At 55.7% G+C, this 17710-nt stretch overlaps 1 protein-coding gene across 1 annotated transcript in view; it reads left to right on the top strand.

Moving 5' to 3' along the window:
- Myo18b (myosin XVIIIB) overlaps positions 1–17710 on the top strand; it is a 122679-nt gene that overhangs the window by 17797 nt on the left and 87172 nt on the right. Inside the window, exons 12-21 of the mRNA XM_048342750.1 lie at positions 1836–1980; positions 3308–3481; positions 5746–5836; positions 6714–6906; positions 8388–8468; positions 8906–9053; positions 10997–11156; positions 12747–12930; positions 13609–13813; positions 15459–15568. Coding sequence (XP_048198707.1) covers positions 1836–1980; positions 3308–3481; positions 5746–5836; positions 6714–6906; positions 8388–8468; positions 8906–9053; positions 10997–11156; positions 12747–12930; positions 13609–13813; positions 15459–15568 — 1491 coding nt within the window. The remainder of the gene's footprint in view (positions 1–1835; positions 1981–3307; positions 3482–5745; positions 5837–6713; positions 6907–8387; positions 8469–8905; positions 9054–10996; positions 11157–12746; positions 12931–13608; positions 13814–15458; positions 15569–17710) is intronic.

The raw sequence follows: 17710 nt of genomic DNA, 5'->3' as shown, positions 1-17710 counted from the left end.
GGTTTGGTTCTTCTAACGTCCAGCCTCAATAATCACTGCCATCACCACCATCTTCCTGTCTTCTCGGCACTTTGCTTCCCACTCTCATAGCCCAGGCTTTGCCCTGAAGCACATTCCTTTATTGTTGCTATCTGGTGCCAATCCTGGGGTTTGAACTCTGGGCCTGGGCACTGTCCCTGAGCTCTTCAGCTCAAGGCTAGCACTCTACCACTTGAGCCATAGCACCACTTCTGGTTTACTGGTGGTTCATTGGAGATAAGCATCTCACAGACTTCCCTGCCAGGGACTGGCTTTAAACCACAGTCCTCAGATCTCAGCCTCTTGAAGATTTCAGGCACCAGCCACCCGTGCCAACTGGACTTGCCCTTTTCTGCCCCATTGTCACCTGGGAAGGGAGACATGTCCTGGGGGAAGAGCCAGGGCCCCACCCCTCCTGCTTGGGGGCTCAGAGAGGTGAAGACATTTGTCTGGGTACACAGCTGTAAGTCTGCTGGGTTTCACCCCAGTGCTGTCCATTTTCCTGACCTCTGTGATCTCAGCTCCAAGGGGGAACTGGAGCCTTGTCCGGGTCTCCTGTGGCCACTGCCCTGGGCACAGAGTGAGGAGGCCTCAGTCTCTCTGCCTCCATCCCCCTCCCCACCCCGCCTCCTGTATTACAACCCCCCTCCTGCATTACAGCCCCCTCCCCTGCCTCCTGCATTACAGTCCCCCCCCCCACCAGGTGGGCTAAGCTGGACCCAATTTTACACTCAGTGAACATTTTGGATCTTGTTTTCCCCCACTAAATGACCTGCAATCTTTGGCTGACCTTGAGCCTCTGGTTGCATCGGGAAAATCCCACGGCGTCCGGTGATTCTACTGTTGTTGTTCTTCTTTTCCTTTCGCTGACTTTTAAAGGTGAAGTAAAACATGTTGGGTGTCCTTGTGGTAATTCATGTCTCCCATCCCAGCTCCTGCAAGTGAGCTTGGCTTGAGCAGCTCTAGACTTTGCAAGCATCTGGTTCCTTCTTAGTCATGCGCGTGTCATGTTGCTTTGCTGTGTGACTTTGGGTTGGTGCCACGCTCTCTCTGGGCTGGCGGCTGTACAGAATCCGAGGCCTGGCCCGGTGGCGTTCACGCTGCCGGCTTCTCGGCGTGAGTCAGCGTGCCGATGTCAGCCTCTCTCCACATGCAGATGGATGGTTGGATGGCTCTCGGCCTCTCCACCTTGCAGGCCCCTGGCCCAGATGCCGCATGCCTGGGAGCTTTAGACACATTTTCCTATCCAATCAAACCAAATGGGGGCCATAAGTCTTAAAAACAGACCCCTAGCCTGTAAGCCGTGAGCATCCCACCATGGCATCTTCTCTTGTCTCCCTGCGTAAAGCTGGCTGGCAGTGCCTCTTGCTGCCCTTGAGATGGGACACAAGCTGGTGACGGGGCTGGGGCCTGGGGCAGTGTCCTGGGGTGAATCAGTGTTTCTTGGCCTGCCTGAGGCTCTTGAGTGGGTCACACTTTTGTGTTATCTTCTAGAACATTCTGGCAGGCTCCCTTGGAGGGGACGAGCGAGTCTCACCCTCTTGGGTACCTGTCGCTGCCCACCCAGACCCGGGGGCCCCGGCCACCCCCACTTCTGCCTGGAGAGGCCTTTGAAGCCACGGCCAGACCAGAGCCAGGCATCGGGTGGAGGCTCCACAAACCTTCCCAGTGTGAGCCGGAGAGTGCACTCCGAGTCCCAGCCCAGCCTGGTGACGCACTCCCGCCCCACAGCGCCCCAGGACTGGCCAGACTCCCCTAGGCTGGGCCGCTGGGCCCCCGTGGTGACGCCTTCCCCTTCCTCTCTCCTTTGCTCCCAGCCAGAGGACAAGCAGAGGGCAGCGGCCGCCTTTGCCCAGCTCCGGACCGCCATGGATGTGCTGAACATCTCCCAGGGCGAGCAGCGGGCAGCATGGCGCGTGCTGGCCGCACTCTACCACCTCGGTGCCGCCGGGGCCTGCAAAGGTACCACCTCCCTCTCCGGGGACACCGTCCGCCCCCCCCCCCACCCTGCCCCATGCCTGCTTAGGGGTGCTGACCAGGGCTGGGCAGTCTCCCAGATGATGTGGCTTGTAGCTACAGCTCATGGCCACCAGGTGGTTGTCTTGTCCCCAGGAAGGCCCTCCTGGCTCTGCACCCCCGCAGAGGCTGAGCCTCCAGTCAGTGTCCCCCCCCCCATCCCTCCACCTGTCACCATAGAGGCGCTGGGGGCTCACCTCCTGGGGGGGGGGCAGCCAGAGAGAGGGCTGGAAAGGTTCAGGACCCAGCCGGCTCCCATCCATACAGAGACCCACAATGGTAGCCCAAAAAGTCATATTTATAAATATTGTACACATTCATGATTACATCAATCACTACCCCCCCATGCCCACCTCCTGGATTATTTTAAGCAGTGCTGCCTCGAGTCTGCCCACTGATTTACTCCCTGTGTAACTCTGCTTTGTAAGAGTTCATAATAGGTTGTTCCAAAATCATCTAGAAAGGATTTCACAGTCATATTAAATGTCTGGGCTTGGTGTCATAACACATCATTTTGAAATATATTAAGAATCATTTTCATTTATCCAGGCTCTTTTCCCCCCGCTTCCTTCTTTAAGATGATATTCTCCCGAGTGCCTGGCTTCCTTAGCTGGCATTCAAAGCTCTGATTCCATCATTTATCTATGTGTCTGTCTGTCTGTCTATCTATCTATCTATCTATCTATCTATCTATCTATCTATCTATCTATCTATCTCATCTTTTTGTGTTGTTCCTGGGGCTTGAACTCTCAGCCTGGGCTCTGTTCCTTAGATTTTGTGCTTAAGGCTAGTGCTCTACCACTAGAGCCACAGTTCCACTTCCAGCTTTGTGGAAGTTCATTGGAAATCAGACTCTCATGGACTTTCCTGCCCAGGCTGGCTTTGAACCCCGATCCTCAGCTATCCACTTCCTGAGTAGCTGGGGCTCCAGGTGTGAGCCTGTCAGTTATCTTATTTTTCTATTTGTTATCTCCCTTGCTCATTGGGGGCGCCCACCCCCACCTCCCACTTGTACTGGTTTCCCAGAGGTAAACTGGGGCCTGTCTGGGTGGGCAGAGGGCGGCGGCGTGTGGCAGCATGTAGGCTGCAGATGCTCCCACCTTCACCAGCCTGTTCCTGGTGCCCTGCGGCTAGCGCCTCCCCAGAACAGTTCTCCTTGCTTTGAAGAAGTGAGCAAGGGTTTGGGGGGGGGGCGGTGTCAGGTGAGGCTCTCTGAGGTCCTCAGAGCCACGGAGACACCTGTGCCTGGGACCTCACCCCTCCTTCTCTGCAGTGGGCCGGAAGCAGTTCATGCGCTTCGAGTGGGCCAACCACGCAGCCGAGACCCTGGGCTGTGAGTTCGAGGAGCTGAACACAGCCACGTTCAAGCACCACCTGCGCCAGATCATCCAGCAGGCGACAGCGGGGCCCGGGCACCGTGTGGAGGACGAGGCGGCAGCCAGCACAGGTACCGTGGATGTGTGTGGGGGGGGGGTGGTCATGGGGGTTATAGTCCCTGCCTGCTGGGCTTGGGTTCTTGCAGGGAGCTCCAGTCTCTGTCCTGAGTCCTGAGAAGTGAAGGAGGGTACAGCCATGGTGAGGGTGGAGGCCAAGCGGGGCCCTGTCCTACTGCGCACGCCTGCAGTCTGCTGAGTCTCAAGGCTGTGGCCTCCACCAGCTAAGTGCCCAGCGGCAGTGAGGTTGCTGAGGGGGGCGGGGTGGAGACTCTGTTGGAGTCCTGACTTAGACTCCACCAGCAACCCTGGCAGCAGAGACTGGGATGAGCTGTGGTGTGGGGGTGCACCACCTAGTGCCCTCTTGGCTTCCAGAACTGCTCCACCTTTCAGGGTCTGCAGGTGGGCGGCCGAGGGCCCTGGGCCTCCAGGAGCCTTTTTGGTTTGTATCTTGATCTTGAGTGAACACGGGTCTTCTTAACCCCTGTAATCAAAGAGCGACCCATGCATAATTCACCATGGCACACACACACATATTGTACACACACAGATGCACATTCATGCTCACACACGTACACACATGCACACAGGTACACAGTCATCCATGTGCGTGCCACACAACCATGCACATGCACAGACACGTGCACAGAGCGCATGCAAGCACACACACACACACACACACACACACTCTTTATCTGAAAGTGCCATGAGCTCAGGCCAGAGTGTCATGGGGTTGGGCCATACACAGGCTGGGAGAGAGGAGGCTGTGGGTTGCCTAGCAACAGCCCAGGGTGGAGATGAAGCTGTAGGAAGGAGAGGAGAGTCCTGCAGGCTGCCAAAGTGTGTCCAAACGATGGAACCCCACTATGGTCAGAGTCTGTGGTCTGAACCCCAATTCCTCCAGTCCCAACTCTACCAGTGAAGGGTGGTTTGTGAATGGAAGGCACACAGGTGTGTGTGTGTGTGTGTGTGTGTGTGTGTGTGTGTGTGTGTGTGTGGTTACAGTGTTGTAAAGTCCTCCATTCAGGCTGACTCTGGGGACAGGCAGCTCAGCCAGGCCTCTGCACCCAGCACCCTTCTCAGGGCGGAGCACAAACCTTCCAGCTCCCATGGGCTTGCGGTTCCTGCACGTTCAATCCCCTCAACTCTGGGAAGGCTTACAGCCACAGGCGTCCTTCTGTCTCGTCCTGTCTTTTTCACTAGGAGATCAGCTTTGGAGTGGAAAACAAACACTGGCCACATCTGCCTCTATGTGAGGAGCTGGGGGTGTCCAGAGAGTCAGCCTGGGGCCGGGGGGTGTGGGGGTGGGGGTGGGGAATCGTGAATAAAACACCTGCAGAAACAAACCCTGTGTCCGCAGGGGAGTGGGGAGTTGCCTCCACGGCAGTGAGGGGCCAGAAGGCTTCTGGCCAACTCTCAGTCGGCTCTCTGTTTCTGTACCAATGTACCTGAGGCAGCCACCTGCAAAGAGGAAAGGCTGCCCGGACTGAGCCTCAGCACGCTGACTGGGAGTCTGAGCAGACACAGGGAACCTTGCTGGAGGAAAGCTGTAGGCCTGGTAACAGGGAGAAGCAAGCAAGAGAAAGAAGAGATCTGGGATAGAGACCCGCCCCACCCCCCTCCCCCCCCACCGCAACTTAGGCCACGCCCCTGTGGCAGAGGCCACACCCCAGAGACTGAGGCCACGCCCCAAAGGCATCAGCGCTCCCCCTAAGCTCCACCCCTTAAAGATCCAACCACTTCCCACAGCACCAAGCTGGGGCCCACGACCTGAATGCTTTGGGTGTCTGGGAACATTCCAGAGCAGTGACCTTTTTTTTTTTTTTTTTGCCAGTCCTGGGCCTTGGACTCAGGGCCTGAGCACTGTCCCAGGCTTCTTCCCGCTCAAGGCTAGCACTCTGCCACCTGAGCCACAGCACCCCTTCTGGCCATTTTCCATATATGTGGTGCTGGGGAATCAAACTGAGAGCTTCATGTGTAGGAGGCAAGCACTCTTGCCACTAGGCCATATTCCCAGCCCCAGAGCAGTGACCTTTGAGTGGCCTCCGGTTGAGGCTGGGGAGGCCCAGGGCCGGGCTGCCTAGGTCCCCCTGCAGGTCCCTCTCAGACGCTGGGCTTTGCCAGCAGGCTTCAGGGGTTTCATTGACCGAGGAAAGGGGATGGGGAGGGCAGGGGCATGTCCCAGTGCAGAGCTCTCTGCTGCTCTGTGGCTTCGTCCTTGGCACCGGACAAGATCGTGACTGCAGGCCTCTGACCCCTCCCTCCTTCCCAACCCCAGGGCTCAAGATGACGGGCGCCGAGTGCGTGGAGGGCATGGCCGCTGGCCTGTACCAGGAGCTCTTTTCCGCCGTGGTCTCACTCATCAACCGGTAATTAGGGCCTTTGGTCAGGCACCAGGTGGACCCTTTGCAGGGGCACAAGAGGGGCGGGGGCGCCAGTAAGGGGTCACTTAGCACAGTGATGAGAGGGCCTTTAAGGTGGACAGTGCTGGACTTCAGGCCCACCTGGCCTGCCTGTCAGCTCTCGGACTGGTGCACATCTGTTCTCTCCGAATGCCCTGACTCAGACATCACTATGGGGATAAACAAAGATGGAAGTAGGCCCTGGTGGCTCACAGCTGCCATCCTGGTGACGAGAGACGCTGAGATCAGGAGGCTCTCAGTGCCCGGCCAGCGTGGGCAGAGGAGTCCATGGGGCTTCATCTGCACGGAGGGAATCGGGGTGCTGTGTGGGCTTCCTGCGATCCCGGGGACGAGGGGAAGCCTAACGTAGTCAGATCACAGCTGGACCCTGCCCGCTTCCAGGCAGGAAGTGAGACCCACATGAAAGTGATCAGTGAGTGACAGGATGGGAGGTGTGGCTCCTCGGAGGAGGCGTGGCCAGTGGGTGTGACCCCCCTCACGGGGCGTGGCTCCACTGCAGGAGGGCGTGGCTGAGTAATGGGGCGTGGCTCCGCTGCAAGGGGCGTGGCTGAGTAACGGGGCGTGGCTCCGCTGCAGGGCGTGGCTTCTGCATCACTGGGGATGCAGCCACCACCATTAAACAACTGAGGAAGCCCATGCCAAGTTCGGGCAGGCGGCCTGTGCGCTTGAGGAGCTTAGTTTTAATACTGAATCTGCTAGGTCTGCAAGCCCTCCTCGCCCACTGCCTCAGTTCTTCCACCGCTGCAGTGAGAAGCTGGAGGCTTGGACCAAGGGCTCTCAAACTACGGGCCTCCTCAGAGTGGCTTCTCTCTCGTCTCCCTAGATCCTTCTGCTCCCAACACCTGTCTATGGCCTCCATCACGGTGGTTGACTCCCCAGGTTTCCAGAACCCCCGGCATCAGGGCCAAGGCCGGGCGGCAACCTTCGAGGAGCTGTGCCACAATTACGCTCAGGAGCGTCTGCAGCTGCTTTTCTACCAGCGGACCTTTGTCTCCACGCGGGAGCGGCTCCTGGAGGTCAGGCGTGGCTGGGGAGATGCCAAGAGCAGACCGGATCGGGGAGCTGGGGGCGGACAGGACTCTGCCCTGCGCTGGGTGGCCTTCTCTCTGGCCTTCTCTCGGGCCTTCTGGGGCTCCTCTCCCCACGTTTGGCCCACAGGGGCCCCTCCTGCTTCTGGAGGTCAGGGTGTCAGTGGACTTGCACTCTATCTCTGATCTTTGTTCCCAGGCCACTGTCTTGCCGCTGGAGCTGGCCGTGCCGTCCTTTTAGGAGGGACTAGTATCATTGATAAAAGCCACCAGGCATAGGTGGCTCACTCCTGTCACCCTGGCTTCTCAGGAGGCTGAGGTCTAAGGATTGCAGTTTAAAGCCAGTGTGGTCCAGAAAGCCAGTGAGACTTCTATCTCCAATTAAGTCACAGAAAAAGCCGGAAGTGACATTGTGGCTCAAGCAGTAGAGTACTAGCCTTGAGCAAAAAAGGAGCCCAGGGACAGCATCCAGGACTAGCATTCAAGCCTCAGGACCAGGGGGTTAAAAAGAAAGAAAGAAAAGGAGGAGCCCTAATGAACTCAGGGTCTTGAGCTTGCTCTGCTGCTCTACCACTCAAACCATGTCTCCAGCCTGGCCTTTTGTTGGTTATTTTTAGGATAGGCTCTGGCTTTTTGCTGGGCATATGCCTGAACCGGGATCCTCTACGTTAGCTTCTTTTCACTGCTGGGATCACAGGAATGGGCTACCCCACCCCTCCCCAGACTTTTGGGCCCAGGCTGGCCCGATGCTCACATCCTTCCAGACTCAGCTTCCCACATAGCTTGGGGTGATAAGAATGTGTCTCTGCATCCTGCTGTGGGTTAAGAAGGGGGGCCGGTGAGCTCTTTTTCTCAGGCTGGCCTTGGACTCCAATCCTCTGGTTCTCAGCCTTCCAAGTGGTGGCTAGGATGACAGGTGTGAGCCGCCAAGCCCAGCTTAAGACCTTGCTTCTTAAGAGCACCACATTGCCTATTAAATTCCAGCCCTCATGTTTCAGAAGGGGGGGTGGTATTCACATTGTAGAGACACAGAAAAGTACAAAATCACAAGCTAACGCCTCCATGGATCCATGCAGGCGAGCATAAGTGTACCCCTGTGACTGTGGTGACACTGTGAATGTCACCAGGACCTCTGAGACCATAGGGTATCCTCCCCTCCCTCCTCTCTGTGTGACAGTGTTGATTCCAGTAGGAAAAAGTGAGCAACTATTGCAAGCAGCCATATTGCTTTTCCATGCGATCAGAGATATTGAAACTCGGGCTATTCCTTTGGCAGAAGCCCAAAACAATGACAAAAATGAAAATATCCAGGTGGATATATCTCAAACAAATAATATTGATAGGGCCTGACACTAACTTGCATGGCAGGTGGGGGCGGGCCTCTTGGTCTCGTCCCTCCTCCGTGAGGACCCTCCTCACTTGCTCAGCTCACTTTGGAGCTAACTTAACCCCTGTGGTTTTGTTTTTAGGAAGGTATTCCTGTGCACTTTGACCTCCCAGAGTCTTCCCCAGAAACTACAGTGGCTTTGATGGATCAGAACCCCTCCCAGGTAACCAGGGACCCAGGGAGGCAAGGCACTCAGAGTTTACTTTCTAATGGAACACTGGATGTGGGGAGCCTTTGTGCCTCCCACTCGCAAGCTTGGGCCCTGAGGACTGCCTGGGACCCATTCCTGGTTCTGCACAGATTCATTTAGGATATGGCCCAGGCAGCTGGAGGTGACAATGTCCTGGGGTTAGGGACCACCTCTCAGTCATACAATGGACTCAGTGGCAGAGCCTGGGGTCGGAGCCCAGGCAGCTCACCGGACTCCAGCGGCTTGTGTTGGGTTGGGTCTGGCATTCAGATAAAGATGTTGTGTCCATCCCAAAGAAGAGAAAACTGAGGCCCTGGGGGGGGGGGGAGGATGTGACCCCCTTAAGGTCACAGCAGTGATGGGGTGGCTGTTGTCCTGAGGTCCCTTCCATATACCCTGGGTCTCCACAGGTCCACTTGGCGGCTGGGGGTGGTAGCGAGGACACCAGGGGCCTCTTCTGGCTACTGGATGAGGAGGTGCGGGTGGAAGGTTCCAGCGACAGCGTGGTGCTTGAGCGTCTGCGTGCTGCCTTTGAGAAGAAGGGAGCCGGGGCAGAAGGTGAGGGAGTGAGGGGCAGGGTGGGGGCCCAGTGCAGCCTGTGTGCTGGCTGCTGTTTCTGCCAGGCCGGCACCAAGGCTGTGAGTGCAGAAGGGCACCACAGGACGTGGGCGGTGGGCACAGAGGGCTGGGCTCTGCCCAAAGGCCAGGCCTGGATGCCCTACCAGGTGGGAAGGTAGGCACGGGGCATGGTGTGGAGGGTCTGTGAGAATGAGTGGACTTCCATTAAAAGCAGAAGAAAAATTTTAGGTCAAATACCAGGTAGGTAGGTAGGTAGGTAGATAGATAGATAGGTAGATAGATAGATAGACAGATGGACAGATAGATAGGTGTGGATGGAAGGATGGATAGATAGGTAGATAAATAGATGGAGAGATTGATGGAAGGATGGATAGATGGATGGATGGATGGAGATAAATAGGTGGATAGATAAATACATGGATAGGTGGATGGATGGATGGTTAGGTAGATGATAGATAAATGTATATAGATGCATATGTATTATATCTACATATATTTTCATGATATGAATGTATTGTGCCAACTCTAATACCACCATACAATAGTATTACATGCACACACACACACACAACTTTTGGAGGACTGGCCATGAAGTCAGCAGTTCCTATTGCTCTAGAAAGTTCCCCGTGGGTCCCTGGACTGCCTCCCTTCTGGAGGGTGCCTGGCATTAGGCCCAGACCCAGCACAGACAGACACCCCCTGTCCCCAGCTCTGTCTCTGAAATGGGCCTGCTCCTTTGCCAGCTGGTGAAGGACAATGAGGGGGTGGAGGAAACTTGGGTTTCTGGAACTGGTAGTTGGCCAGATGTCATGGATCTCACTGTCCCCTACCTGCAGCGAGGTAGCAGGGTCGTTCACAGGCTAGTTGTCTTCTGGTGGTCACCATGTTTCAATTTCTTTGTTTTGGTGCTGGTCTCAGGTCTTGAACTCAGGGCCCAGGCACTGTCCCTGAGCTTATTTTGCTCAAGGCCAGCACTCTACCACTTGAGCCATAGCTCTACTTCCAGCTTTTTGGTGACTAATAAATGGAAGTAAGAGTCTCATGCCTTTCCTGCCCGGGCTGGCTGCCCAGGCTCTCAGCTTACTGAGTAGCTAGGATGACAGGCATGGCCACCAGCACACCACCTAGACAAAAATATTTTATTCATCTTAAACCTTTAAGTTTATGCCATGCATTGAGGTGTGCGTGCTTCACTTCCTGTTTTACTGGGGAGGAAACAGAGCTCAGAGCCTCCTATTACACAGCAGTGAATGGGCCTCGGCCCGCCCCCCAGCCCAGGCTTCCTTTGGCTCTGCTGCTCTTCCCACTCCCTCTAGTATGTATATGCACGTGCACGCGCACACACACACACACACACACACACACACACACACACACACACCGCTCTCAAGAGGGCGCTGAGCATTTATTTCCTTGATGATCGCCAAGACGATTTTAGACGGCGAGCGAATAAATATTTTAAAAGTATTTAATAGCTACTTATTTCCATGCATATTAGGAAAATAAATAAAACTTGTACATCAAATGCGCAGCACAATGTTTATTTTTTTAAAAAAAAACGAATGTACTTGTGCAACATGGAAGAGCTGTTTTAAAGAAAGCATTCAGCAAATCACAGCGCAGGGGAGAGGTGTGGATTCCTACAGTAAACCCCGTGGAGGGAGGGAGTGCCGATGAAAGCTGCTGAAAATAAGTGTCTAGGGTTCGCGAAAGCAGAGAGGGATAGAAATCCACTTTGGAAATCAAGTTGCATGAGTTCCCAGATGCGGGAGCCTTGTAGATGCCCCGAGCTGTGCTTCTTAGCTAGTTGGAAGGAATTCAAACTTACTTGCTATGTTCTTGGGTGGGTGGGTGGGAACAGCAGATTGCAGAGTATCCCCCAATGGTCTTAGAACTCCCCCAACCCCTTGTGGCTCCCCTAGGCCCCTTCGCCCTGCGGACCTGTGAGCAGCCGCTTCAGTGTGAGGTGTTCCACCAGCTGGGCCAGGACCCAGTGCGCTACGACCTCACCGGCTGGCTCCACAGAGCCAAGCCCAACCTCTCGGCGCTCGATGCCCCTCAGCTCCTGCAGCAGTCGAAAAGGTGAGCTAGACCGGGGCAGGAGCAGGGGGTGAGGTGTTGTTCAGAGCCGCAGTGAGCCACGGTGAGTGAGGGCCATACCAAAACCCACAGATCGTGACTCAGTGGGATTTGTTCGATGGCTCCCTTGGGCCCAGAGCAAAAGTAGTTTCCAGAGAAAGCAGGCCGGAAAGCTGAGCAAAGCTGTGGTTCCATACCTGGCTCTTTGCCTTTCATTAAGTATCGGGGAGATGATGGGAATGGAGCAATTTTTATGGACTTCCTGCAGACCCGAGGTCGTAAAACTGAAACCGAGACATTTTGTAGCATTAAAAAAAAAAAGAGTAACCCTTCACGGTGTAGTTTCCTGACTGCTCACCTCAGAAATGTGGCACAGGGCTGGCAGCCCTTGTTTTGCCTCCACAGTTAATGGAAAGTTTGTTTTGGGGGGTGCATGTAGGTGCATCTCCCAGGTCTGTGCACAGGCAAGTGTGTGTGCTGCGCATACACCTCCCAGGCTTATGACTGTTTCAAGCCCTGGTGACACCAATCTTGCAGCAAGAAGAGAAGGAGATGCTGATGCCTGGGGTAGGGGTTCGCTGTCCGCCGGCTTTAGCACCCAGGCATTATTTTATGCAAGGTTCTGGTTTGCCTCATGGCAATGGTGTACCCCTAGACCCACTTTACAGATGAAAACACTGAGGCTGAGGCTAGGGAAGCAGCTTGCCCCATGGCCACACAGAAGATCTGGGAGCTTAAGCAATGCCCAGGGCCCTGGCAGGGTGTAGTAGTCAGTTAGGTGGAAAGCCCAGCTTCAGAGGGCTTGCCGGCATACAGCTCCTACAGAGGAATCAAAGCAGGGGTGCAGGGCAGACGAAGGGCCACAAACCCACAGAGGACTCAGAGGGGGACGGGGCACCTGGGCCAAATCACAGCCCTGTCCCCTATCCCCTGAGTGGCCAGCGAGTCACCACTATCCCTCTACCATAAGCTGGGAGCGGGTGGGCCGGGCCAGGCCAATGCTCCATTGCTGCCTTAGCCTCTTTCGATCCTGGGTGTGCAGCTCATGGGCCATTGGCGAGGGTGGGGAGTGGGAACTACTGCCCTGTGCCCTCTGCAAGCCTGGAGGCTGCCCAGAGGCCTTGGGGGTGTCTGGTGTCTCTACAGTGGAACCCCAGCTGGTCTCAGCACCTTGGAGAGTTCTCTGGTCCCAAGGTTCCTAGTGTAGTCAGGGAGGCTGAGCTAGAGCAGAGCTAAGTGAAGCTTTGTTTTGCCATGAGCCTGGGGAGGGGCACAGCAAAGCCCTGGCCCCTGGTGGGGGAGGGAGAGTGTGGCATGCTTGAATAGTGCTGACCTTGGGGCTGGGTCTGCATCCTGGGCCCTGGGACCCTAAGGACATGTGCTTAGCTACATCAGTGGGGTGGGTGGTGGTGGCCCCAGGAACTTGAATGCTTCCAGAAGTTTCATACACATTGCATACACATGGGCTTCAGAGGAATTGATTCTATTGGTCTTTTATCATTGGAGAGCCTGAAGGATCCTCAGGGAAGAATGGGGTGCTTGGATCTTGCTCCCCCTGCAGCCACCCCCATATCCTCCCCCTCTGCCCACCAGTGAGGAGCTGCGCTGCCTGTTCCAGGCCCGGGCCAAGCTGCCCCCCGTGTGCTGGGCGCTGGCCGGGCTGGACGCCGCCTCCCCGCAGGCCTTGCAGCGTAACCGCGTGGTGAGACGGGCATTCGCCAGCAGCCTCGCTGCAGTCAAGAGGAAAGCACCGTGTGCCCAGATCAAGCTGCAGATGGTGAGAGTCCCCCCCACCCCCATGGCCCTGAGCCCCTGTGGCCTGGGCACCTCCCCAGCAGAGTAGGCGTGGCCAGCTTGGTTCAGGGGAAATGGTCATAGTCCTCGGCAATGTGAAGCCACAGCTGGGGCTCCAGGCAAGGAGTTGGGGGTGCTTGGTGTGGCCACGGGCTACTGCTGTCCTCTTGACTGAAGGGACGGATGCCATACGAGCTCCGTCTGCCTTTCCCATGGGGAGGATCATCCTTTGGGGTGCAGAAAGTGGGATCCAACTGATTGGACACCAACCTGTCGCCTAGACCCGCAACACCAACCCACTAACATATGGCGACATTGGGTTGGGCGACGGCCAAAGCCAGTAGAGAATGGCAGGAAGCAGTTTATCTTAAATATCTTCCAATGTAGGAGCTCTTACATGGTTCAGTCTCAGCGAGCCATGTGGCCTGGGATCCCTCAAGAGTGCTCTCCCTACCTCGGTTTCCCTGTCTGTCTCACCAGGGGCAATTGTAAAAGTCCCTCTTATCTCATGAGTACAAAGCATGATGGAGGTGGGAAATCCTTGGTTCAGGACTCAGGGGCCCCTGGAAGATGCTCTTCCAAGGGGCATCCGGACCCTTGGGTCCCCCATGTCCCCCCTACTTTAGGCAGCCTGTACTCATGGCTCTCTGCTTGGCCCTAGGATGCCTTGGTCAGCCTGCTCAGCCGATCTCAGCTACACTTCATTCACTGTCTGCTGCCGGCCCCGGTGGTGATGAGTGACGCTGGACAGGGGACAGGTGGAAACCAGCCGGAGACTAGCCAGCCCCAAGCCCTGGACATCCCGGCTCTGCGGGCCCAGCTCGCTGGCTCTCAGATCCTGGAGGCGCTGCGGCTGCACAGGACAGGTGAGGGCCCACGGGGGGACAGCGCGCCCGGCCTCCCACCCCTGGGGGTGCCTACCGCCTGTTGGGAGCCTTGCACAAGGTCTGCTGTGAGCCTGTCTGAGCAGCTCTTCACAGGAGACTTCCTTACACGTGAGACACGCGTGCATCTCAGAGCGGGGAATGGGCCTGTTCACACGACCTGCCCGGGATTGGATCAGGGCTGTGTCCCACTCATTCTTTTGGAGATGGGGGTGTGGATTTTCCCAAGGAGCCATTCCCAAGGAGGTATTTTTGCTTAAGGCTCCTGCTGGAACACTGGAGCCATAGATCCCTTTGAACTTTTTTTCATTTTTTATTTTTTGGTGGTTAACTGGAGATAAGAGTCTCATGGACTCTCCTTCCCTGGCTGGCTTTGAACTGCCGTCCTCAGACCTCAGCCTCCTGAGAAGCTGGGATGACAGGCATGAGCCGCGGCACCAGGCCACTTGTTTAATCTTAAGTTCTGGGTGGGGGTTTTTGTTGTTGTTGTTCGTTTTGTTTTGTTTTGTTTTGTTTCTTTTCTGCTCCCAGCTCCATTCCTCTCCTGGTTACTTAGAAATGCTTCAGGCAGAGGGTGGGTGACCCTCCCCACCCCACCGGGTCTTAGGCAACCATTTGTTTACTGTCTCTGAAGTCACTGATACCCCAGCTTTGGGTCCAGGCTCCCATCACAAGAATAATGGAACCTGGGGACACCCAGTGAGTATTTGACAGAGAAGGTGGGAGCAGAGGGAGGCAGAAAGGAGCCCTCTCCTCCACCTCTCATCCCTCTTCCTCACCTACCCACCAATCGATTGATCACCTGGTCGATTGATTCTGCCTGGCTGGCAGGCTGGTGCTGTGGAGCTCTCCGTACACACGTGTTCTTTTGGGGTGTCCCTGGTTCATGTCACTGTGGGGGTCCTCGCAGGGGCCCAACCCAGCCAAGGTGAGCTCTCCCATGGAGTAAGGCCTGAGGCCTCATGAGGAGCCTTGCACCCTCTGCTCTCACTCCCGACTTGCTGGCCCTCTTCCCCTCCTCCTCTCCTGGTTGGCTGGAGCTGGCTCCTTCCATACTGTGCATTTGGTGAGGTCTCAGTAGTGGGGTGAGACATCAGCATCCGCTCCAGTGCCATCCTGGTGGGGAGCACTGAGATTCCCTCACTTCCCTTGTCGCCCCTCCTCCCGGAGAATCCAGACCTCAGCCCTGGATTCTGAGTTTATGCTCATTTGGGGTCCTGCCCCTGCCCCTTTCCCATATATATATGTGTGGCTGCTCCTGTTTGAATCCCAGCTGGGACAAGGACTGTCTTGGGTGACCAGGGGAAATTTACCCCTTCAGGATCTCAATTCCCACATTACTACAAGGGGGATGATAAGAAAGGTCTAAGTCGGTATGGTAGCACATGCCTGTAATCCCAGCTATGTAGGAAGCATAGGTAGATAGGAAACCATCATTCAAGCTGAGAGGGAACTAAACAAATGAATGAATAACTAAATAAATTAATAAAAAAGGAGACCTCATCAGAAAAAGAAAAGGACGGATGAGTTGTCGAGCACCTCCCCAGCGAACACAGGTGGCCAAGCCCAGGTCAAGCATTCCAGGCCGGTCTCGTTTGGATGCCGACCTCTTTTGCACCCTCCCCAGGCTTTGCAGACCGCATGGGGCTCCCCCAGTTCCGCAGGCGCTTCCAGGCTCTGGACCCCGCGCTGCTGAAGAGGCTGGCCTTGGCCCCCGAGGAAGTGGATGAGCGGCAGGTATGTGCAGAGCGGGTGGAGGCACTCCTGTTCCACATGAGGTCCCAGCAGCAGGGTGGGGTGGGGCAGCTGGGTCAGGCAGGGTCTGGGAGCAGGGCCAGGGCAATGTGAGCTTTGGCCCAGTCCCCAGCTCCAGACACACCTGCCAGCAAGGCCGTCCTCACAACCCCCCCCCCCCATGGCCCTGCTGGACTTCTGGGGGAGGAAGAACAGAATAGAGTAGGGGAGGGGATTAGCATGTTCTGGCTGCAAGGGATGCTGGCAGAATGGGGTCCAGAATGTTCCAGAAATATTGCACACGAGGAGTTTCATTTTCTGGAACTGTTCATGAACATTCCACCCCAGGGCCTTTGCACTGGCTGAGTCCTTTGCCTGAGGTAATTCTTCATCCCATCTCGGCATAAGAAGCTGGTGAGTTCTTGCTGAACTCATACGTCACATACCTGGTTTTGATTTTGTTGTTGCTGGTGGTGGTCATGGGGCTTGAATTCCAGGGCTGGGCACTGTCCCTGAGCTCTTTTTTGCTCAAGACTAGCACTCTAGTGCTTTGAGCCACAGCACCATTTCCAATTTTCTTGTGATTAATTGGAGATAAGAGTCGGATGGACTTTCCTGCCTGGACTGGCTTTGAACCTCTGATCCTCAGATCTCAGCCTCCTAAGTAGCTAGGATGACAGGCGTGAGCCACCAGCGCCCGGCTACACACCTGTTTTTATATTCATGTGGCCCCAGTCCTTGGCTGAGATTGTGGAGATGCCACACTGTGAATTCTGGCTTCTAGCAATTACTCTATAATGTTTTTTAACTAAATGAGTGAAAATACCCAGACCTAAGTTTGAATTTTTGCTCCCATGCGTCTCCTCCATTCTTCAACTCTACTATAAATTCATGAGCTCAAAAAAAAATTTTTTTTGTGCCAGTACTGGGACCTGAACTTGGGGCCTGGGCACTGTCCCTGAGCTTTTGTGTTCGAGGCTAGTGCTCTACTATTTGAACCATAGCTTCACGTCTGGCTTTTTTGTGGTTCATTGGATATGAGTCTCATGGACTTTCCTGTCTGGGCTGGCTTTGAACCATGATCCTCAGATGTCAGCCCTCTGAGTAGCTCAGATGACGAGGGCATGAGCCACCAGTACCTGCCCCAAGTCACATGGTCTTCCCTGCTGTGGGTGTCAGGGCACAGGCCACCTGCGGAAGGCCACCGATGCCTCTACATCCCGGGACAGGGGACGCCGGTGGAGCCGTGTGCAGGGCAGTGCTGTCCCCGTCCCCGTCTGGGCAGTGGCTCGTCCTGCCTGGCTGGGGGCCACCAGCCCTGTGTGGCCGGCGGACACGTGTTCCATCCGGGCTTGCTGTCCCCACAGGGATGCGAATTGGAGCCATTGGGAGGCGTTGGGGGTGGGGGCTCCTCTGCACTGGTGAAAGGGGTGGCAGTGGAGTTGGGGTGGAGTGGGGTGTGAGGTATCACGCTCACGGCTGCATTTGTGTTCTGGACGGCTCTGAAGATTTGCGTTGCGGCCAAGGCCTCCAAAAACTGGAAAATTACAAGCGGAATGAACGGGGTTGGATGTTTTCCTTTCTTTGTCCTCTCTCTCTCTCTCTCTCTCTCTCTCTCTCTCTCTCTCTCTCTCTCTCTCTCTCTCTCTCTGTCTGGCTCGCTCTTGTTCTGCTCACAAATCCCATTGCTGCAGCCTAGAATTACGGTAGCAGAGGAAAAAAAGGAAACACCAGCCTGTGTCTTATGAGAAAGCTGATAAATATTCATTTGCGGGCAACAGTGGCCCGCCATGAATTATCCATGAGCACATGTGCTGGGGCGCTGGGCCTCCACGCACAAAGCGCTTCAGACACGGGGTTCATAAAAGACAGATCAACAGTGGGAAAAGGTCAATGCTGCCCCTGGACACCAGAGGGCAGCTGAGGGGCCACATGGCTGGGCGGGGCTGGGCCTTCCTGGGGGGGGCGGGCAGCACAGGGCCTCTCTGCCCACCGCGCCTTTGCCTGACCCCCAGTGATGAGCGCCCTTTCGGTGGGCTCCTGCTGGATACTCTGTGCCCCCCAAACAACAATAACCATTTTCCCCACCAGTGTAAGCCTTCATCACCAAATCCTCAGTGAGGAGCTGAGATCACCTTCCGGTGG

This window comes from Perognathus longimembris, chromosome 3 (genome assembly GCF_023159225.1).
Source record: "Perognathus longimembris pacificus isolate PPM17 chromosome 3, ASM2315922v1, whole genome shotgun sequence".
Classification (NCBI taxonomy): Eukaryota; Metazoa; Chordata; class Mammalia; order Rodentia; family Heteromyidae; genus Perognathus; species Perognathus longimembris.
Note: the sequence above shows the minus strand (reverse complement) of the source record. Positions and strands in the feature narration are given on the sequence as shown.